The sequence below is a fragment of the Haemorhous mexicanus genome, chromosome 6, assembly GCF_027477595.1.
Source record: "Haemorhous mexicanus isolate bHaeMex1 chromosome 6, bHaeMex1.pri, whole genome shotgun sequence".
Taxonomy (NCBI): domain Eukaryota; kingdom Metazoa; phylum Chordata; class Aves; order Passeriformes; family Fringillidae; genus Haemorhous; species Haemorhous mexicanus.
In genome coordinates, this window is record NC_082346.1 from 55,368,541 (window position 1) to 55,392,925 (window position 24,385).

Genomic DNA, 24,385 nt, shown 5'->3' on the forward strand with positions numbered 1-24,385 from the left:
GATAAAGTTATTTTATGTGAATTATTAAAAAGTGGCTACTATGCATAAATCTGAAATGGAGTCTGTCCATTGGTACCCATAGGTTTAATCTGTAAGGTGTAGTTGCTTTAATCCAGAGCAGCAGCCTCTGTGTGGTGAGTGGCACAGTGCAGTCGTGGGGCTGCGTGTGAAATAAGTCTCTTGATTTGAATGGCAGGGTAGTTAGAAGAGCTGGTACCAAGTTTTCCTGAGTGTGAACTTAAATTGTAATAGGAAATCTCTACTGAACTCTTGTCAGTGTTTCATTCTGTTTTAAAATTACCAAAACAAATATTTGGTTAGACAATCTATTTTTCTATTCAAACCTTGTAATACTCAAGAGAAGGAGTGTTTCCCTGTATCGGGTCAGGTGTCAAACATATTGGTATTGGAATAGGTTTTTTTGACACCACCCCAGTAAAATGCTGATCATTTTTTTGGTGCATGATTTTTAAAGTTTCACAGTTCACTATGACTCCAAGTGCAAGGTAGATTAAACCAAATGCTGGGATCAGATCCATTCCGTGTCATAAATGCACACATTTCTTCCTGTCTGAGAGCTCTTTGTGCGCTGCTTGGCTGAGATCGTGGTGGCTTAGAGCCTTTGTAGGAGAGAAGGTGCTGATGTCTGGAGTATAAGCAAGTGTTGGTAAAAATCAACTGTACTCATTGTAGGTTCAGGTTAAGAACTTTATAAAATTCATGACAGGTTCTCTTGCTGGATTAATGTAAACTGCTTTGTTTGCAGGGTTTATTGTCATCCCAAAACCAGGCCAATTCTCCAAGTGGAACTGTAGTATAGCCATCACACTACTGCTAGCAAATCTCTGAACGCAGGACAAGAAGTAATGACAGTGGAACCACGAGCTGTTCTTCAGGCAAAGAGCGTCACAAATTGTAATGTGGCAGAGTGTAAACATGGAATTATGTGAATCACATAGTGACTTGCAAAGGACAAATGTAAGGAGTTCTCACTACAGCTGATCCTGCTAGGCTGCTCACCCAAGGAAGAGTTTGCATTGGAGAAAAAGCAAAAAGCTTCCTTTAATATTGCAGGAAAAAGTAGTAACGTTTTTGTTTTCTTTATACTTTTCAAGTCCAGTGTAATTTAATCTCTCTATAAATATATAAATAAAAGATATAAATATATATATATATATAGTGTAAAATAAGATATGTTTCTTAAATTCAAGTAAGTTCAATGGTTAAACTAGTACTTCACCATTGTTTATTTTGCACTGATTTTTTTAACCAGAGATGGCTAGAAGACAGCCTGGAATGCACTCATGGAAAATGAAAGTCATTACTTTCTGGCTTCAAAATGTTTTTCAGGAAGATGGATGCTGCAATCATAGATTTTTTTAAAACAAAATTGTTTTGCACTTAAATAGTTTAATGCTTATAGAGAATTACTTTAAAATTGGTGTCCAGACACCAGAAAAACTATGTTGTGGAGAAAAGATCCTTTGTATCTATTAAACATTTATTTTAATATTGTTGTTTCCAACTGCAATCGGCTCTGTATTATATGTATAAATAATGTAATTCAGTGATGGGGGATGGGAGTAATGGATCATTACACTAGAAATTCTCATTCATTTAAGAAAGTGATATTTCTAATTCAGAAAATACATATTAAACTATCTTGAATATGCATTTTTGTTTACTTTCTGTTCAAATCCAATCACTTTTGATGTAACCAATTCTTTGCTGAATTAAATGTTTGGTACAGAAATACTACCTAAACTTTGTAGAACAAATTCCTTTCAAAAATATCCTACCTGGAACATTGCTTCATATTTAATAGAATTGAATTACAATTAGGAGAGTGAAATATGATTGCTCTGTTCTTGTTCTTAATGCCTTCTCTCCAAACACATCCTGCAGTTTAAATACATCATACAGCAGCAACTTCACAGACAGGCAACTTCATGGGGTAAGGATTTTGTTATCAGGTAGTCCCGTGCATTTGGAGTTGGGAAGTGGAAGATCCCACAGTAGTAGCTGTACACACTTTCTGACTTGTCAATCAGAAACTGGGCTAACATATTGGAGTAGCATTTCTGAGACTCATTTGTCTTACATCAGGCATCTCATTTATAATTCAGCGGTCTTAAACTGATAAGTGTGGTGTGGATAGACATATCCATGGATTTGCAGAAGTTAATGCTGCTTGTCTAAACACTTGTCATTTTTAATCAGCCAACACACCACTTAACTTGTTTTCAGTAGTTCTTGCAAAGACTAATCCTCCATGTCCAGCCCCAGACTGACAGAGAATAGAAGTATCCATCATATGCTTCCCTTTTTCTTATGCAGCAACGTTCACAACTGGGATTTGCAGAACTCTGCAGGCAGAGTAGAACAGAGGCTGCTTGCCCAGAACCATGAACTTGCCTGAGGTTGTACATACTGTATCCACGGGCACGAGTTAATGCCCAATGCCGTTCCTGCTCTCCAACAATAAAGCTGCGTAGAATATTTTTAATTACAAGCAAACTTAAGATTTTTTAATTACAAGCAAACTTAAGATTTTCTGGCATGAAAAGTGATTTGTTTTCAGGAAATGAATGAACATTTGGGGAGAAGCAACTGCAGTAGCTTGTAACTAAGTCTCATCCTTGCAATGCAGCCAGTGTGTAGAGAAATGCCAGATCCGTTTATAAGCTGGGAATTAGTTCCCTACTTTATTCAAGATGTAGCTGTGCTTTACAATTCTTATCTGTCTTCTTCTAAAATACAAGGAATAGGGAAAATACTGAAACTGAGCAGGATTATTTTTCAGAAGTTTTGTTTTATTAACATAGTGGGTTTAACTGTTAAAATACAGATAAACCTCATCACTGAAAACTAGTGTAGTTATCTCCCCGTAGACTTCTTCTAGATAAGTGCTTCATATGGTCTGAGTCAAAATGAAATAGTTGAAAAAATATGCAGTAACATTTTAAAAGACTTTTTTTCCTTCAGCTGGAAAAATACAAAACCAGTAGGCAAAGAATTGCAATATCCAACATCAGGGGAACAACAGCAGCTACTCACATCTGTGTTGGCAGGGTATGTCCCTGCCACAAATCATAGTCCAGCAGCACACAAGGAATGTGTGTGGGTTTTCTTTTTTCAGCCTCTTCTTTACTATTAGGGCAATCATCTAGAAGCTTGAATTGCCCATACCACACACTATTCCATATGGAAGAAAATTATTTTATTAAGAAACAGGATACTAATAACTTACCTGGAAGGAACTTAGGACCTCTACTGCAGATACAGCTTTTAATAAAAATATTTTTCCTACTACATTAAAAAAATAAAAGTGAGCAGAACACAGATAATCTCAGTATGGAATTTTAGCTGGAATAATGAGGGTAGGAACTGTACTTGCCAGTTTGTGGTTTAAAGTTTGGGTGTATTTTAACTATAAAGCAGGTGGGAAAACTCAAGTTTGCCTATTCATCCATTAGCCAGAGAAGTGTAAGTTGTCTCCAGAGGTTTAACAGCAAGGAACTTGTTAGGAAATCAATATCCTTGAAGTACTGTATGTGCCAAACTGAGTAAGATCCACCTGAAAGTATAAAAAAATGAAGAAAAATTCCAATATGGTTCTTCACTTCAGATTTGCAATTTTATAGCAAAAATGATCTCTTGAACATGAAATTGTCATTCTCATTACAACAGTTGGATAGCCCCAGATACACAGAATGGGATAATACACAAGATGTTATTCTGGTAGCCCTTTTTTCCAGGTAAAAACTTACAAAGATTCTGACTTCATCTTTTTCTTGGTGTATGAATAATCACTTACCTGATATATTAATGTGGAAAGCAAACAGTGGCAATAACACCTTTGAAATCAGAAAGGTACCTTGTGCAAACACAGTTTGATGGAATTTTATATTTTTTAGTCAAAATACTTCAGCATCTGTGATTTGAGGCTTCCAGAAACTGATTATGGAAGGCAACAAATACAATAAATATATCCCCCCTCAGGAATATAGTTTTGATAATCTGAGCTTTGACCTCCTGAATAGTGCTAGGTAAGGGAGATCTGAGTCAGAACAATCCATCAAATGTGGGTAGTAGGATTTGTCCTCTTTTTTTGTAAGAAAATAACAACAGTGGAGAGTAAGCTCCCTTGGATCCAGTTGGTTACCTATTTTTAGACCATCAGTTTTAATGCTACTCATTATGCTCAACTCCAAATATATCAGCACTGAGCAACTCGCCATCTTCCTTTCTGGAAAAAACAGTGGATAAGCTCATGGCACCTTTTGCTCAGTGTTCCAAAGGTAAAAACTTGGAGGTTACTGTTGCACTGTGTTGTCTGCCTATATAGACCTACAGTCCTTAATTTCATTTTCTAAGTGCAGCATCATACCTTTCACACACCTATCTGTCTGTCTGTCTATAAAAAATCCCTATGGTAAGTATTCAGACAAATAATGTATTGCCTCCTTGTTGAAGTTCTCTGTTCTATCAGTATGAGCTGCTAACATGAAAGCATACAGATGTGGGGAGATGATTCGCTGAAATGTAACAGGGCAGGAAACCTCAGCCACTCACTGTAGTTTTACATACCTTCACTGCACTTGGAGATACTGTGTTCAGTATCCACTGAACACAGTATCTCCACACAGTTCATCCACTTTTTGCTTGGATCTGGAGGAAAGCAGCATCCATGCAGTAAGAGTTTTCAACAAAATGACAAGGAGCAGTTAGCTGTACCATTGTGTTCTGCTGTTTCCCCTTGTTACAGTGTTCTCACTCTACTGGTGTAAAGCACTTCCTCCACTAAAACTCAGCTCATGTATTTGTTCAGTCCTAGTAACAGAAATCTGCTCTTCCTTTGGCACACCTAGTGCAAGTAGCAGCAGTAGAGATTTCCCTGCAGAGCCTGGTTCAAATGCTTTAGTCTTACTCTATACAAATTCTTGCCAAGGCTGGGATGTTTTTCCATTCTTGCTGTTGAGATTCTGAAAGTCTGCTATGAAGAAATTACATAAATTGAGCAATGGTACATGATGCAGGTGCAGGATATTTAACTTGGATAGTCAAATTTGAATCAATATCAAAAACTCCCACAGTCTGCACCACATTTACCCTGTGACTATTTTCACATTTTCAAGAATCTCCTTACAAATGTCACATTGATCCTAGTATAGTATGTTATAATAATACCATCTTCTAAACATGAAGACAAACATAAGTTAGACAAGTGCTTTTAAGCAGTAAATGTCAAAAGGATTCATAAAGAACTTGAGTCTCATGAGCTTGTCCACACAGAAAAGCTACAATGTGGAATTTGGGCATGCTCAAAGTTGTCCAGAGTTGATCTGAACAAGGATTAGGATCTAATCCAGTCACAACAGAACCCTACAAGTGTTGAGATGCCTCTTCTTACAAAAACAAGCAGCCAATCAACAAACCACAGCAAAAAGCCTGCTTACTGGAAGAGCTCAAATGGGTGAGAAGAATAATTATTTTCACAAATGCACAGCCCTGTGGAGTCTCAGAAGGAGAGGTGAGAATGTAACAGGCTTAATTTTTACTCTTACAAGATCTTTATGTTAACCTGTATTTTACTGCATTGTGTATCTTAATTGGTTAGAATACACAGATAGTTTGGATCTAGAGCACAAATCTCAGGTTGATGCCTAAGGGTTGGCTAAGTGACACTTAGATGTGATGTGCTCCTCCCAGTGCCCCATTTTCCATGGTGCCTCCCTGCAGCAGTACCTCTCACACAAAATGTACTTTGCCTCCTGCTCATGGCTGGGTTTTTTAGCAGCAGCACCAGAGCCCAGTGTTGGTTCCAGAAAAAAATGATGATCACTTCCCAGTTATGAGCAGAGTAACTTTTATAACTGTTAAAACCTCCAAAAAGGTTATTTGCCAAACCTGTCTTGCATGCACACTTAGTAGGGAGAAGATTTTTAACCCCCAGCCAAGTATGACTTGCACAGACTTTTGTTTTCTAACTAACGTTCTCCAACACATCACCAAATTTAAGTATTGCAAATTATTTAATGCAAGTTTTTAGATCTCAGAAATTTAAAAATCAATGGTATCAATTTGGAATAAAGATTCTTTCCTAGTAAGATAAGAATGTTGCCTTTTAACTCTCACCCTACTTAATAATAGGAAATATTCTGTTAAATTGTTGCTGGTGATCTGTGTGCCAGATTTCTGAAGCATTATCAGCCATGTGCTTTTACTGCTCTTTGAAGCAACTGGCTGCAATACCAGTCCCTGTTAAGACTTTTGATTAATGTTAAGATCAATGGCTTGGAGCAAACTATGACTAAGTTTTACTTGCTTTTGAATCAGCTAAAAATTTGGTTTAGCTTTGAATTAGATTATAGTTACATAAAAATATTCAGCAGTTACAGAAACTGCATCAAAATCAAGTATCTCGTATGATTGCACAATTTGCACATTCTCAGTAAAACCTGAGGTAGAAGTTACTGAGTACAGGAGAGGAATAATTTCCAGAGCTAACTGAAAAAAACCCCAAACCATTAAATCTAAAAAAAAAAAAAAAAAAATACAGCAGTTAGCTGTCATTTGTAATACAATTTGAAAACTTAAATTCTGTAGATAGCATTCCATTCCTAATACTTGAACTCAAAGAATCCTTTCATGTTATTTTTAACCAACCTCCTCCTCCACCAGGTTCTAAAAGGAACAAGTACTGAGGAAGTTCAATGCAGAACACTCTCTGTGCTCTGCCAGAACAATGCTTTAATTAAACATTGACCCCCTTCAGGAACATAATATCAAAATGGTAGGAAACCAGCCCTCAAACCTTGTGGGGTTTTCCTATAAATTGTCAGAGCAAGACAAAATCAGGCACTGCTGTTCTTGTTAGATCTCTAACAACAGAAGCATGACTGGGTCTCTCTCACTGCATAGCCAGGCTTTGCCTCACTTCTACTCCTTCTATAGAAAACAAATGGAAATGTTTCAGGGAAGACTGAAGTGCCTTCTGTTTCTCAGACTGTTGAAGAAACAACAGAAGTTTCAAATGTGCTTCAGTGGGCAAGTGAGAGTCTACACCTCAATATCTGATCCAGTAAATCTGACAGACTGGAACACAGGGGTTCCACCACCTTCCTTAGGTTCCCAGACAACTGAATGCAGTGTAGGAGTAGGAAAGGAAATCAATTTGGCCACTCCAGAAGAATTAATTTTGGTAATTCTCCCAGCGGAGGGCCATGTTGTTGATTTGGTTTTTTCCCTAGACTTTCCTGAAAGAATGCTTTTAAAATAAATAAACAAGATTCAATTTCTTTCTGAACATCTTAGGGAACACAATTAGAAGAGAAACCCCAAATAATCAGAAATTAAAAAACCCTTAGCCAATTACAACTTCACCTCATTCCTTTTGAAAAATTACTTGCCTTACTTGATGTTTCTTGAAATCTTGCCTAAAGGAACTTCATAGAAAACCTACACTGATGAATCCCAGAACTAAATTTGTGGGAAGTGGCTTCTCCTGTAGAAGGAGAGTTCATGCTTTCAAAGCTGAATGTACAGCAGAAAATAATTTATAATTGTTCTTTGCTACTTTGTGGAAGTTTTTGAGGGTTTTTTTGAGAAAAACCTGTATTTGGAAGTTTTTCATGTGGTACTAACTTCCACCTCGTTGATACAGCAAGTGAATACATAGAGTATTTTTTATATAGCTGATATATAAACAAAGTTTTAGTTGGCCAAAATTTTTAATCAGAATTTCATTATTTATTATTTCATGTCGAATACATGTTTAGAATTTTCCCTGATATCATCTATATACATAATAATTAAGTTTTTTTTAAAAAATGTTTTTATTTACTCAAAATGTAGACTGAAGCCCTGAAAAGGCAAAAGCATAATTCCTGTCTCTGCCACACTTCATCTGGAAAACTTTTTAACTCAAAGCAGCCATCAAAAACAGGATGATATTTGAAAATAAAGGTGGAGCTGACCCTTTAAGTAACAGTAACTCTAACAAGAATCTACCGAGGGGATTATGAGGTATGAGAGCTTCTAAATTCTAACTCGTGTATGTCAGGGATTTGGGGGGAGGGGGAACTGCATCAGACCAAATAAAGATCTGTGTTTAGGCAGACAGAATAAACCCAAGTAATCAGCTTAAGTAAAACATTTGTTTCTAGCTAACAAGCTCAGTGCTACAAATTACTTTCTCTAAATGGGCTGACAGTTCTTCCACTTAAATACTACCTGTCTTGGACTTGCCTTTGAAATTTGCCACAAATCCTGAGGTACTTGCCCTGACGTATTTACTACTACTCTTGATTTTCTGTGCATGGTTAAAGCTCACGTATTGGCTGTCTTAAAAAGGTGGGGGCAAAAAGAATAGAGACAAGCATCAGTAGTGTTTTAGGTAAGCTTTGGACTCAATGCAAAGAACTACGTTGACTGAATTATGTTAATGGTTGACAAGACAAGGACTAGCACTGGAAACAAATTTAATTTCACTCCTCTTGAAACATGGACACAATGCTCCCCTCACCTTTTGACTTTAGTCTTCAAAACTGGAGTGATTTGAAGTCACTTGCCAGAGTTCTTGAAAATAAGGGTGCTGTAAGGTTTGATGGGCAGCAGTTCTCTCACTGGGCTCATATTTTATGATTGCACAGAGGAAATGGAAACCTTTAAAAGGCAAGTTGTGCACAAGAGAAGACTTTCCTTTTCCTTTCTTTAAAGAGAGGATTCAAAAATCAAAATTCTTGACCTGTGTTAAGCAAGCTGAGAAAAACATTTAATCATGCATATTCAGAGAGGATTACAACTTACTGAAAAGAATTCACCTGATTTAGGTAATCATTCATTAGGGAAAAGTAAGTAGTACTTGAACAAAACCCTTTTCTTTCCTAAAAAATTATGTCACTGACCTTAAAGATACTATGGAAATAAAAGGCCAGATAAGATGAAGACAGGCTCAGATTTCCTCTGCTCTGCCTGTAAGGTTCATGAATGGGTGACCGTCTCTGGGTAGGGACAGCAGACACTGCTCTTGTGTCAGCACAACAAATTTAGGTTTTTGTGGTGGTTCCCTGAGCAGAAATTGCACACAGCTGTAGGGCTCTATTGTGGATATTGAAACAGTGAGATTAGTAGCTATGGGAATGCATACTTACTGCCTGAACTTTGGGAGTTTTGTTACCAGGAGTGCCTATCACTTCATGGATTTTTGAGATGTGGTCCAGCTCATTATATCCAAGAAAGAGAGGCTGGAAACTGCAAGGTAAGAGATGGTATTAGTACTAGACAAAACAGTTGAACTATCACTTTTGATTAAAAAACCCCTTTTTTGTGAGGAAGATAACATGTTAGAATTATTCATTTGTGGACAGTTTAATACCTCTCAACAGCTGGAGGATAACATGAGCAGCAGAGCAACAAAGCTGCTGGTTTGCATTGAAGGAGTAGCTTGGGTTATTAAACAGAAATCTGTAGCTGCCCTCTCCTGCTGGTTTGGGGAAAAATATGTAAAGAGATTATCCCTTGTGGTGAAGGGCAATGGATCTGGGATTGTGTTTGCTTCTAGTAAAGTGGCAGATCCTAGAAGACAATGTGTTCTCCTCATTTTAAGTCAGCAGAACCAAGCAGTCCCTCTTGCTGTGTATGCATGTAGAAATGTGTTTATAACACTCCATTCCTAACACACAGGTTCTTTGCAAGCAGCAATACTGGAAAGATGGTAATTTGAACTGCATTCCTGAGCTTGATCCTCAGTTAATATAAAACTTGCACAGAGTCCTTGAAAACACTGTTATCATATTAGAGCAATCTGACTTTAGTCGGGTCCAGTAACATTTCCTGCACTTGTTGCTTTTTTCTTTGGGCTTATAATTCAAGAAACACTTCAGTAGCACCACATAACTCTTGAAAGCAAAACACTCAGGCCCTTTGTAGACACGAGAAACTTCTTTTTAACTGTTTGCAAATTCAATTAAACAGCTGGCTACACACTGCTCCAGGTGTCTTCATAAAGCTTAGAGGAAGGAGAAAAAAGATCTGATTCACATTGTGCAGCTGCATCAATGCAGCTGGGACTAGCTTCTGTGTGAACTAAAAAATGTGCTGTTGTCAAATGTAAAACTGTAACAAATTCAAGAACAACTGTGCAAGCCACTGAAAAGTGTGATCCAGGAATTATGATTTATAGGGAACAGAAAGGGAAACAAGATTTCAAAGATCAGCATGGCTGAATAAAAGACTAAAAGTTCTTACACAATATGCTGTAAAGCATAAAGGCTTATGCAACCACTCAACAGCAACAAATGCAGGAGGCACTGAAAAAAGAAACAAACCTGTCCATAACTGCCTTTTGTTTGGCAAGACTGTATCCTTTGTAATTCATTAATTTCCAATAAACATCCCTCCTTCCTCTCTGAACACACCTGTGAGGTCTCTGAAAACGTTCAGTGGTTGTAAAGAGTGAAATTTTTTTACATTAAGCTGAGACTACATGGAAATATCTTTCAGGTTTGGTTTTTTCCCTAAGAAAACTTAAGTTTGCAGCATGTAATTTTCTTACAAAGCTACAAAGCCCAGCTGATTCAAGCTGAAATGAAAAAATGAGGCATTCTTAAAGCTTTTGGTACCAATTTACTTTGCAAGAGTACTGCCACATTTGGGATTTTTCTTTTAACAGTTTTCTGGCTGGAGAAGTAGAAATGTTTCTACAAGTTAGCAGGCAAAGCATAATGGTTGTCATTTAATGTGATGGTGATGGCAGCAGCTGCACTTGCCATGTGGAGGAGGAAAGAAGCAAAGCAAATGTTATCAGTCCTGGTTGCATATCAGAGACAGCAGTGTGGGAGGAGAATAAAGAACTGCTGCTGTTGCTAGGGCACAAAGATATTGGAGAAATACTCATGGTGGGTATTTTTGCTTTTTTCTTGAAGACCAGTGTCAAATTTTTTGAGTTATAGTTTCATCATCACCAAAAATCTTAAAAGACTTTGTTTTTCCTGAACCCTTCCTTCATCAGAACCTGACTTCAAAATATACCAGCACACAAGATCTTAAGAGCACAGGGGTCTTAGATACACTATACTGTAAATCAAATTTGTAAATCAGAGAAAGTGTATTCTCTAATCTCCTCTGTTTTTGCAGAAAGTATTAGAAAGTCCAAAAAATGTGAGAAAAATGTTACCATTAAGTGCATTAACAAGACTGAGGATAGTTTGTGATGTTCATGAGAAGAAATGAGCCATACTCTACACAGAGATAAAGCAGAGAAAATACGTTTTTACTAAATACTAAGCGACTGGGGAAAAATGTTCAAAAATGTTCCTTTGTAAATCACTTTTGTTTGTGCTGTGTTCTCTTGAACTGCTTTATTACTAACCTGCCACAGGGTGAAGAGAGTGCCAGACCAGACGGGATTACTGCCTCATGAACCCTGCACACTAAGCACAGAAGCTTCTTCTACAAATCCATGGAAACGAAGATCACATTATCCAAACCACATGCTCCTAATTTGAGTTATTTACCTTTGATTATCTTGATTAATGATAAGCAAAACGCTCTACTGAGCACAGTACCTTGTGATTTCATAGAAAACAGCCAGGACTCCACATGCCAATTTTGTAACTACAGAGCCCTTTTGTAAGCAAACATTCAGGTGCTCAGTACCAGTGTAGGGAGGTACTGTGTGCCTGCTGAGAATAGATACTCCTACAAGATCCAAAATCTCTTAACTTCAGGGTGTTCTGCTGCAAAAATAAATAAAGTATTTCCACAGATTACAAACAGTAAAATATTCAAGCAATGTCTGTAAAATAGTCATTGTAAAAGAAATCACAGATGACTTTAAGAAGAAACTTTCCAAAATCCAGGGGTAGTATCACAGCAGTAAAGCTGCATTAAAACAGTAAGTAGGGTCCAGGCATGAAGATATCTGTGTCCATAGGATGTAATTCAAATACTGTTATGTACATCATGAAAAGAAAGGTCTAAGAGCATAGGGACTATCACAGAAGGAAAGGCAGCTAAACAGGACATCTAGATTAAGTTATTAGAGTTCTTCTGTTTAGCAGTGGCTAAACAGAAGAACTGTGGCTTTGGCTTCTCCTGTACACTTCTATGACTCAAAAATTTATCTTTAGAAAATAAAATTTCATAAACCGAATTTAAAAATCCTTGCTTTTTAAACATTAGCAAAATAACTTTCTGAACTGTAAAGAGAGATGGTTACAATTAAATCTTCTGAAAGCCACTATCTTCTGCTCTCTTTTGTTTGTATAACTTCCACTAAAAGTAGGAATTGAATGTAGAAAGAAAGAGCTGCAAAACTGAACCCTATTTCCTGTGTCTAGATTAACACAGAAATGAAAATATATATTAACAGAGGATAAAGAACAGGTTTTTAGCTTGGAGGGAACACATACAGGGTGTAAAGCAACTCAGTCATTTCAGTTTTTAGCCAGTAACAAAATTGTTTGTTTATTCCCCTAGATCAGGAATATAGTAACTGTCTATATATTTCTTAAAAAACTGTACTTTTGTTCATGAATAAACATTACCTTCTCAGGGTAAAGAGAAAAATACTTATATCCTTCACTTTTAGTTAAATACCCTCACATTACCTTTATTATTATGTTTTCTTGTTGCCCATCGCTCTGAAATATCCCATTTCTGTACTAATACAAACACAGCAGAGAGAAGAATTCAGTAAAAAGATAAACATTATCAGTGCTTCCAGTTATTTGTAAAAACAAAAAATACTTAAAGAAACCAGCACTTTTTTCACACTTATCAACATAATAGTAAAAAATTAAATTTTGCCATCATGGTGAGACAATAGCTACAGATGTGGGAATGGGGAATGGGCAAGTCCAGGAAGGAGAGGCCAGGCTTTCTGCTTCTGCTCTCACCAGGGCTACCAGAGGATTGCAAGGGCCATCCCCTCCCAGAAGAGCTTCCTGCACCTCCTTTAGGGTGCTGGCAGCAGCTCTGGCTGCCTGCTGCCTCCCAGGGCTCTGCTGCAGGCAAAGACTTATCTGGGCCATGGCCTTTTCTCTCCCTGCAGCAGTTGGCGGCTGCCCCAGACAATTCTGTTTCTGCCTAGAGAAGACCCTGAAATAAAAGTATGCTACATTTGCTGTAAAGCTGTTGCTGAACCAGGTCTTTGACCTATATATACAACCTAGAGATTTGCATATCTGTTACATGTTGTTCCTGTTTTTTCTTTTTTTTTTAAGGCAATGGCTTTCTCCTTCCTAGAATAAAATTTCAAGTTGTGTGAATCCTTTTTCGTGAAGAGCAAATAGAATACAAATATCATAGTCTTCAGCTTCCAGAGGTGCATTGATATCACCTTTCTCAATTATACTACTTTTATATGTCATCTCTAGGTAGCTTTGTAATTCATTTTCCACTCGACTTCTGACATAATTTATATTTCAGTATGCACCAGAATAGCTCAACTAACAATTGTCAATTCAATATTCTGTAAGATGCCTTAGTTTTTACTGCATGTATTACTTGCAGTATCTACTTCCCCAAGTTCTAGCAGAACTGCAATATTTCACTTCTAAATATCTCATTTCCTCTCTACTCAAAGTAATTGTCCTTCAGGTTAAAGATTTGTATCAATCACCTCAAGTTACCACAACGGTTAAAAGACTCAGATTCACATCTGAATTGCAAATTCAAGGCTAACCTATGTTGTTTAGCTTGCTGTTGCTGTTAGGCAATAACTACAGTTATAAAATTTATCTATTTTTCAGAGCCATTCAGTAACTGCTCAGCTTTTTTCTTTTATAGGTTCCAAAGGCCTTTTAATCTTGCTGTAATGCCTTTATGTAACGCTGCAATGCCATCAAGGGAGGCAGAAATGATCACATTTTTGAAAAACAAAGCAGGTACTGATCTGCGTGATGACAGTAGTATGAGTAATTGGCTGGGAGGAGGAGGGAGATTATCAGGACAGTAACTCATTGAGGCCAGAGCCCCAGAGCCAGACTTGTGTTCCCAGCTGATTACAGTGCTCCTCCAGGCAGCCACATAATCCACTGAGCAGGATTAGATCACAAAGCACTTGGAACAGAGTACCATTTACATCGGGAATTGTTGTAGTAGTGCCCCCATAGAGATAAATGGTGCTTTCAACATCAGGACTTTTGTCATTTATAGTGGAAAAGATATTATAAAATGCAGCTATTCAAATCAATTTAGATTATTATTCTTATTTAAGGAATTGGGCCTTTGTAAAAAGAAATCACGCTCAATTGCTTTTTCATTACATGTCACTAGAAAAATCTGGAGCAGATGCTCTTCTACTTCCAGATTTATCACTGGAGAAACCTTATTTGGCAGTAATGGTGCAGTGAATCCTAAGGCAGTGGCACTTGAGGCTTCTGTCATTTCTCTTGAGAGATCCTCCACACCTCTCTCTCAGCCACTTTTTTCATTGTTTTAAATTACCAAACTGCTGTTGATTAAATAAAGGGCAAGACTGTTTTTCAGTTATTAAATGCTTCTGCTATAAATTAATAGCAAGACAATTATGACTTTGTGTAAAGACAAATAGGCTTGATTGAAGTAACATGGATCTCTAGTTTTTTAAAGGAAAAAACACAAAACTATCAGCTTTCCACATTAGTAGCATTACAGCAAACTGTCCTCCTAATTACAGAAGTGTCTCCATACCCCTTGTCAAATTAAAAATTCATTCTCAGTCCACTTCAGTTCACTTTCCTATTATACTCTATGGTTTGACAAGCTCGATCCCATGTGCCACTACCTTATACAACATTAAAAAAAAGGCACTGTATCATGGTAAATACAGTCCAGACTCAAAATTCAGACCATAAAGAAGAATCAGCAATTTAGAGAAGTTCAGGTAAATCCAGATGAATGTTCAGATAATCCCTAACTGCAGCGTTTCAGATTACTATTGAACAGAGATTTCATTTTGAACTGATTCACCATGGCGTAGAAAAGGATTTACTACAACTAAGTGGTGTTAAAACAATCATCTTCTGGAAAACTTTAAAAGAACTTGTATTTTTAAATAGTAAAAAAAATCAGAACATACTGAAATGATGATTCTCATTTCCATCTGAATACCATGCTAAATATAGCAAACCCCAAAATGTCTTATTAAAACTAGTACACACTAATATCTACGTCAGCAATCAGCAAATAAATCAATTTTAATCTCACATTCTTATCTAGGTCAGAAACAGAGTTACTCCTTTTCTTAGAGATCTGAGTAGTCAGTGTCACCAATGTAATGTTCAGGAGCGAGTCTTTATTGTAGTACACTGAATGACACATGTTCAGTTATTTAAATTAAACTCCCAAGTGTTAAGACATTACAAATTCTTAATTTTTCATTTTTAAAAATCCTCTTTTTACTCATGAATTGTAAGTCCCTTCATTTGCTGTATCCAATTCTTTACTGTTTATATAAGAACTGGTTTTAAATCAGCTTTTGTTCTCAATTTTTTTGGAGGAACTCTTCTTTAAGCTTTATGATCTCTGACCTGCTTTGACAAACAGCTCCAGAATTTTTAAATATAGGAGGTATGAAGGAACAATGTTATTTTATAAAGAAAACTTAGTGAAAATTTATACCTTTTTACTAGGTATAAAAACTAAAAATCCTTATTCATTGATTCAATAGTTTTGAAACAAATCCTTATTCATTGATTCAATAGTTTTGAAACAAATGGGAATAATTTTCTTAATACCTCACAATAGCCCTGACCTAACAAAGAATCTGTTTAAATTTTATTTTTTGTAACATAAAGCAATTATTTTGTGTTTTGCAGTCAAGGTTATTTGACTGTAGAATAGATGGCTATGGACTGCATCTACCCATGCTTTAAACAACTTGGTATATTCCACTGGCAAGAAATAAAGGGTAAAGCAGTACAGCACAAGATTCCCTGTGAGTTCTATAATCTGTCACAGTGAACAACCCAGTGAAAAATAATTAATTCCACTTTGTGATCTACACAAGGAGAGTTTATGTTTCTTAAGCATATGCTACATACCTTTTATCAGCTCATAAATAGTCACAGCCATAAATTCACATACCAGTGAAAGGGAGCCAGGGTATTCATCTCTGCAGAAACAAATAAGGAGATTTTAAGCTAGAAATAAAACTTGAACATTGATTTGTCAACAGTGTAGAAAAAACTAAGTATTAAAATTGACATGTTCATTTTTAATTGATGCTGTTTCATGGAAGTTTTTAAACTTACATCTGAGGTATCATAGTTTTAGTTTATGCTATCCAAAGCACCCACTGCAGAAGTCAACTGATTTATTCAATGAAACTTTTTGAAGGCATGTTTTCTGGGCATATCACACTGTTCAGTATCAAAAAATGTCCAGTAAATTAACTGATACAAGCTTAGAACAAAAGAGAGGGAAGCCACTGCACTATATGTGAAAATACTTTCTACTTAGAACTCCAGTAGTGTTCTATTGCACGGCAATGAGTATCTGGCTGGAATCACTATTTTGCTGACAACAGCAATTTAAAGTATAATCATGATGTAATACATCTGACGCTTTATTTTCCATTTCACTGCCCTGCAGAGGCAGACATCTTTAGGTCTTCAGTTTTCTTGTAAGATAATTGCATCACGGTCCATCTCCTCTGCAATGTTGTATTAACCCAGCCAGTAAAAGGCTGAGGGTACAATCTGCAGTTCAGCTTGCAGGAGCTCAGCAAGCTGGCTGGCCAGCTGGATTACCCTTAGTTAACAGCACAGCAGCTGAGGCTGAGGATTGCAGAAAGCCAAGCTGCTGACACGATTAGCACCTTCCCGTGTATCTGCAGAAAACGGACTGGCAATAACAGTGTACTACTTGTACAGCCTTGAACAGAGAAGTAAGACAGCCTGAAGGGCAAGAAAAAATGTTTCAGAGCAGTCAACAAGTTTTGTGTCAAGTATTTGAATAATGAAGGATATGTCTGCTGTTGCACAGTGATGAAATGTACCATGCAGTAATGGAGTAAATGCTGTCATAAAACGTGATCACTCTGGGAGACAGAACATGTCCCCAGAAGACACTGAAGTGCTTAATGAGGCAAGGAATCCAACTTTATCACTGACACCTCTCTCCAAAAGCATAGCTCAGCTACTGCCTAATTCTGAGACCTAAACTTCAACTACTTGCACAGGGGTGTCTGTAAAGTTGCCTGTGAAATGATACTGCAAAATAGTGTGCTTTGATCCCTAGCTCAAACTGATAAGTCAAGCCAAGATCCTTAAGTACCAGAGGCTATTTCAGCAGATAAGCTCTGAGTGTGCCTAACCAGAGTACTGAGCCACAGAGTACAGTTAAAGCACTAACTGGATATGGGATGTGGGTTGAAATCACCAGCAAATCTTACATATGATGAGGTGAAATTTAACTATGCTTAACATATATTTAGATTTTCATTTTAATAGTGATGTTAAAATATTTTAGTCTGTTGGAAAAGAGACACAAAAATCAAGAGCTACATCAGATTTTCCTAACAAAAGCAGACATGGACTTCAGATTTTTCAAACTCAAAAAACCCAGATTTTTCAAACTCAAAAAGCTGGTTAAGAATCTACAGGTTTTCTCTAGACCCAAAAGTTACTGGATAGTGTTCAAATACAGGAATAAAGAAGAAAGAAATCAATGCACCATGCATACAAAACAACTTAATGTAAACATAAAGATAGTAGGATGTAGAGTCAGCCTCCTTAGTGCTTGTATTTATCTCAGATTATTCACTTGTTCTAGACTAAAGTTGAATTAAACAGAAAAGAGGAAGACTGTCTTGCAGCCAAGGACTGGATTTATAGCTGACTTTTTCCCCTGCCATGAGGCTGTCAGAACTTTAGTCTGTCACTGAACTTTCAAATGCAGGGCCTGATAAATTGTTTCCTTCCTGTTCCTTTATTGAGCAGATCAGTAATTAGTAAATGGCTTTATTCCTTCCTGCAGCCTGCAGTAGCTGGGCTTACCCCAAGAAGAAAAGTAGTAATGTGTTTTGCCCCAGACACCAGTTACCATACCAAGGAGCTCCCAGCAGGAATTTTGTGTTGCATAAGAGTATGGATGATACTGTTTACTCTGTGCTGCTGTAGCATACATTCCAAACATTGCTCAGTGGGATGCATTGCCAAATTTAACATTTAAAATTAAGTTTTGATGGAAACTTCTTACATGAAAAATAGACACTATTCAATTATTGTGTATATGATTTCATTGCCCTCCTAAGCTTTAATAAACAAAAAACCCATGCTACAGAAACTCTGGGGAGGAAGCAGGAAACAAAGAGCTTTGCACACTATTGAATGGATCAGAGCAGGACATACGTCTTTTCCCAGTCAGACGTACAGCTAAACACCAAAACAATATTTTCCACTTTGAAATGAGAATACCATGTATGGGCAGGTTCTCTTTAAAATAGTACTATTATCTGTTGTTGAAAGAGTTCACTTCATCAAAAGAATTTGTCAATTTATCAAAGGGTTAAAGGCCTAAAAGATATTTTAGATGAAAAGATGACAGAGTCTGCAGTGCCCTGCCACTGAGTTGTATACGTCTGCCCTAGATACAGTTAAGCAGATAGTTTAAATACTAAATATAATTAAATAACAGTTTAAATCCTGTTTTAATCATAAAGTGGACAATTCTGTCAGTTGTAGGTAGTGTATAAATGGACCAACAGATCTCTACAAATGTAACAAAGAATCAGAACCCACATTACTTGAAGATATTTCTTTTTTTTTAACTGATATTCTTTGAAGCTCTGAGTTACATTTTGAAATCTCACCTAAGAGCAAAATGTCCCATTTCACTTTGTATGTACAAATGAGTCATTCCCAGTGATTTCATTAGGAACTTGATATATTTAACTGAGGATATAAAATCAGTAACCCAAGAGGCACTGGTTGGCACTTATATACTTGGAGGACAATGTCAAGTCTATGTCTACATACACACAGCCCTCTCCTCTGTTTTCCTTACTGATAAAAAGAACCTATTTTGTGACCATATCACATCTGGATGATGGATGTAAATATAAATGCAAATATGAAGGAGAACTAATGCTATACATTGACTATGGAAAAATGCACTGCTTTTAACCTGCATTACAACAGTACTTAAAGAGGCTGAAAAAAGTATTACCCAAGAAGAGGACTGACATATTTCCTCCAATTATTATTTACAGAAAAAAGAAAAATAGCACAAGTATATTTAGTGCATTTGGCAAGGCAGAAATCAACTATTTACTCCTCATTCATCATTTCACCCTCGACCCAGAGGCCAGGCACCATGTAATACAGTGGGTGACATCAATTAGAGTACCCAAGGAAATAACCCCCCAGTGCCAAACAGGAAGGCAGAGTTCCCTTTCTGTATCACATGCAAACCTTTTTAATTCATGTGTACTTAAAAAGCTTCACTTAGTCTTAATTTTGTGTTCCCTCACTGAATTTAAACATGATTTTCTGTAGAATTTCCATGATTAATTATGCATACCTTTCAAAATGTTGCTTCATGTGTTTACTTGCATAGTACTTTCCTTCCCTAAGGCTCACTTTCTCCAGAACATCAGAAAATATTCCCTCTCCTTATCTTAGCAACTGGTATTTTAAAAACAAAAATACACTGTTTCAGTATGTTTGAAATTATTATGAAGACTGTGTATCAATCCTTACTTTACTTGTTAAATGCTGACTAATGGAAAACTTTCAAATAAAAGAGGTATTTTGTAAACATGCAAGTTGAGAGAAAATAAAATGAAAAACAGCAAATGAAGTTTTGCTGCCCAGGTTACAGAAATATATATTCCAGAAAGTAGAAGACAATAATTCTTAGACAATAAACTACCACTTCCTTGCTCAGAGACATGATGCCTCTTCACACAGACCTTCCTACCTTTTTTTATGCTGCAGCATATTAGCAACTCACATTTGAATTTATTCTTTGCTTCTTTCACCAAAACAAAACTCTCCCTTTATTTACAATGTACTGAAAACAAAATTATCTTGGAAAGCAAGTGTATCATGGAATCATTGTTCCAACATGGGGGTTATTTGTTGGGGTTTTTTGTGGAGGTATTGTTTGGTTTGTTTGTTTTTTTTTTTGTAATATTTTATTTTAAGCAAAGCAGTTTCTGATTTTAAAGCTTTATTCCCATATTAAATTCAGATATGAGATTTGCACTGGGCCAAATGTAATGTTTGGCTTTGATAATTAAATGCTTCAAATACAAAGATGTGAAAAATCAGTCAATTCTAATTCTGCAGAACTTTAAGGGATGAAGCAGATATGGGTTATCAAAATAAGTTTTATTTATATTAATTTTCAGGTCTCCTAATTTCCATCAGAATTGACTTTTTTCTTTCCTCCTTTAGCTTTGTGATTAACTGCTCCTTACCAATCCCAGTGCCTAGTTCCCTTCACCCACCTCATCCTCCTATTTCCTTTTATTTTTAGCACCTACAGATTCTATCCTTGGTAATTTTTTCAGTAATTTCACCTGAGCAAAATCCAATTCTGGTTAGCTTTATGCTGCTATTGCTTTTGACATGGGTCTTATTATTCAAGAAAGATGCAAATCTAGTCATTTTGAGGGAGGCAGGGCAGAAAACCTCTTTTATCAGACTAAGCCCTTTATGGGTGTCAGAATAACTGGGAGTCTCAAGCTTTGTGATAGCAGTAAACTGCAGCTGCCTGTTATTAGTTACTGTGACAACAGTACCTGGCAGGGATTTGGCCTGTGACAATCAGCACTTTGTGAGGCACCTTCCCCGCCTGGTGTCAGGACTCCTTCTAAGGTCAGTTCTCAAGCAGTTTCTGTCCTACTGCCTTGTTTTGGAAGATAAGAGAATTTACTAGCAGAGATGAGGGCTATTTCATGCCAGCTGCTCTCTGTGTCCAAGATTTCCAGATATGTTTAATTTACAAGTATAAACACAGCCTTAAAATGGAGAAAGCCTGCCAAGAAATTTTGCAGAGGGAAAAGTTACTTAGGCAGGGACATTCTAATGCTGTCTTCCAACTAACAATCAATTTGTGTTTCTTATTCTCTTTTGATCTCCCCAGCTTTTATACTTGCTTCAGTTTTAAAAAAAAGAAACCCAAATAATAAAAAAGTGTTTTCTTTCCTTGTGAACCAAATACTTGTATTTTCATTATTAGAAACCTTCCCCTTGCAACCCCTCTTTCTTCAATACAGTAGCAGCACTTAGATGAGAATTGTCAGGTGCTCTTCTCATTTTTATCATCTGCTGCTTCTGTTTTCTGATCATTATCAATCATGCTGCATCATAAACAAACTAACTGGGCCATCTACATTTGAAAAATTGGAAATAGCAGAGTAATTTAAAATAAACCACACCATCTCATACACTCAATAGAGACAATTTACATGTAGAGCTATTTTAAAAGCACAAACTGAATTTGAAAATCATGGTGGGTAAAGGAGCCAATCTCTAACAGAATCCAACATGGGAGGAGACCACAGACAGTTTAATTGTTTTGGCTGTAATTTGGTAAGTGGGCAGTTAGTGCTTCATGTGAGTTGACCCTCAGCCTTCACTAACTGAGACTAAAGAAATAACATCTTGTCAGGAAAAATCACCATGTTCTCTATCCCCACCTTAAATTTTAATTTCATATCTAAATTGCTAAATATAAGATGGAGATTGTAAATTCAGACTACTTAAATGCCACTCCCTCAGGATTCAGTGTAAATGCATTTTTTTGGTAGCAATTGATACCCTCCAACCAGTCACAAACACATTGGCTCTGTTACATGTTCTTATAATGTCAGAGCCAGCCCTGGGGCCAAAATAGACACAAGAAAGACACAAAAAAAAGTTAGTTACTTGTTGATTTACTCTTTTATTCTAATAAATGGCCATTCTGTATTTTTTTTTTCCTTAAATGCAAGTAATTGATTCTCTGGCATTGGGCAGGGAAATGCAGGGAAAGCATTATTGAGCAAATTTATTGAAAATATCTTCAGGTATTTAAACAAGTCAGATAGTATATGTTTATACTATTTGTTTATGTTTATGTATTTTCTTCTATAAGTGTATTTTACACATAAAAGAGAAGTCCAGATGAGAGTGGAGAGCTCAAAATAAATTGAGTTGTTTAGATTTTAAATTGCAGAATTCTGATATGGTGAAAGGACTTAATCCTTTACACATTTTAGAATATTCTTACAGTACTGAAGATCTTTTCCACATAAGCCTGTAAAACTTGTTATTGTAATTCTTTCACAACAGGGAGCTCTGTAGACAAAATAAATACCCCACACATAACCAACAACTGAGGCTTTCACCTGGCACTTATGAGAGCCACTCAGTTAAAAGAATGAAGCAAAGGCCTGAATAATTTTAACTGACTGTATAAAGGGTGGAATTAGGAATGAAAATGGCATTATTTAAAATGCCTCTTTGATGAATAAAGTCAATGTGTAAACTCTGAACAAAACAGGTCAGTAAGATAAGCAGGTTTTTTTCCTAGGGACAAAATTATAATGATCACGTGATAAGTTAGTCATTGTTTTATGAGCAACTGAAAGAAAATCAGACATTGCAAGAACAACAGCACAGAAGTTTATATAGAATAAGAAGAAATAAAATTTAGACTTCAGGTGTACTAACAAATTTTAATTTTGCATTCACAAGCCAAGATTTCTGGAGATTCTTAAAAATCCACTTCAGCACCATCCTCATAAAGACGAAAAGAACCCACCAAAACAGAAGGCTTCAAACACATGCTGAACAAAAATGGCCAGGTCAGAGCAACTTTAAGCTATGAAAATTTGTACAGCTACAAACCAAAACTTACTAGCGTTAGGATTACCTGAATTTGTTGTAGTCAAAGATGAAGACTGAAAGAAAGGTTAAAATTTTTAAGAACATTGTAAGACTGAAAGCTTGGAGGATAAATTAAAGGAAGTGTTCCAATTACATAGAACACTAAAGAATAAAAGAGACCTGATCACTGGGTAGTTTTTTCATGCATCTGTAACCACAGATGTGAACTAACCTCTCCCCTCCCTCCCTCCCCTCTGTTTCAGCACACACAGATGTTCAAGCTTAGAATTGTTAGTGGAAAGGGAAATAAAGGTTGGGAAGAATAAGTTGCAGCAACATGAACTCATCCAACACCCCAAAAAAGTAGCCACAAATTATTCAAAAGAACAAGAGTTTAATGTGCAAGAGGCTAGAGAACGCAGGAAATAAGGAACAATCTAAATATAAATTATGGGCAAGTGATGGAACTCAAAGACAACACCCAATCATTGTAACTAGAGAGTGTGGAAAATTAATAATAATTTAGAATTAAAGAATTCAATACAAAATGACACAAAAGACAGCACTACAGTAGTCAAAAGAGGATATTATAAAAATCTAAAGCAGACACTTTGTTATAAAAATGCCAAGATAGTGAGGAAGAAAAAGCTATGATGTTTAAGTATGACATTGATACACTTGGGAAGAAATAACCAAAGAAATGAAGGAAGCAGAAATGAAGTTGAGCTTCAAGGCCATGGTACGTACTTACTGCACTTAGAGACACGCCAGATATGCAGGGTGTGACACGGCATGATGTGAAGGATGCTAAGCAATGGAAGGCAAGGCGTGACGAACCAGGAAAACTTGGCAGTTCCTGAGAAAGCACTCGGAGAGACCAGCAGCCGGGGTGATGCCCCGCAGGAGCCCAGAGAAAGACCTATTCGCTCCCTGCTGCGGAGGAGTGGGACGCAGAGACCAGCGTTTGCTATGCGAGACCCGGGAGCTGCCCAGGGGCCGCAGGTTCGGCGTTTCCAGGGGCTGCAGAAGCACCCACAGCCCCCTCGGCGCTGGTGCTCCCTAAGACCACGGCCCCCTCGGTGACCGCCAGCCTCCCTGGAGGGCCTGGGCCCTCACCACCCATTAGAAAGGGCCCGAGGCCTTCCCCCGTGCCCTCTTACTGTGCCTGCCGCGCCGTCCCGCAGGTGCCAGGGTTGGCGGATGAGCGGCCGGACCCGGCCCGGCCCGGCCCCGCTCCGGGCGCTCCCCTCAGGCCGCCATATTGTGTTCCAGTCGCCCCGGCAACCGCGCACGCGCCGGCCCCGCGCCGCGGCCCTCTGCGCACGGCACGGCCGCGGGGCGCGCATGCGCACTGTGCACGGCGTGCCAGCGCCCCGCCCCTGCCCGCCAGGTGCGCGCCCAGGTGCGGGAGAATTCTGGATGTCGCACCCTCGGATAATTTTTTTTTTTTTTTTTTTTTTTTTTTTTTTTTTTTTTTTTTTTTTTTTTTAAGAAAAAGGGAAGACAATCCCAAGGTGAACGGGCTGCCTGGACGAGAGCCACCAGGACTGAAGTCTGAAGTCAGGAGAATGGAGCAG

At 37.4% G+C, this 24,385-nt stretch overlaps 2 protein-coding genes across 10 annotated transcripts in view; one reads left to right on the plus strand and one right to left on the minus strand.

Annotated features, from left to right (window-relative positions):
• The window catches only part of WDR20 (WD repeat domain 20), a 45,950-nt gene extending 44,192 nt beyond the window's left edge, over positions 1-1,758 (plus strand). For all 9 annotated transcript variants that reach the window (XR_009487037.1, XR_009487042.1, XR_009487039.1 and 6 more), the window contains one exon: positions 767-1,758. Coding sequence is in view for 1 of the 9 variants with exons in the window: in XM_059850351.1 (XP_059706334.1) it covers positions 767-820 (54 nt within the window). In the remaining 8 variants the exon portion in view is untranslated. The remainder of the gene's footprint in view (positions 1-766) is intronic.
• A 1,681-nt stretch (positions 1,759-3,439) lies between these two features.
• On the minus strand, positions 3,440-23,961 carry MOK (MOK protein kinase). Its single transcript, XM_059850354.1, is given in 8 exon segments — positions 3,440-3,577; positions 8,528-8,713; positions 9,156-9,255; positions 11,571-11,588; positions 11,590-11,741; positions 12,615-12,668; positions 16,075-16,102; positions 23,556-23,961. Coding segments are annotated over 7 exon segments (576 nt in total). The 5' UTR covers positions 23,603-23,961; the 3' UTR covers positions 3,440-3,577; positions 8,528-8,536.
• Between the last annotated feature and the right edge of the window lie 424 nt (positions 23,962-24,385).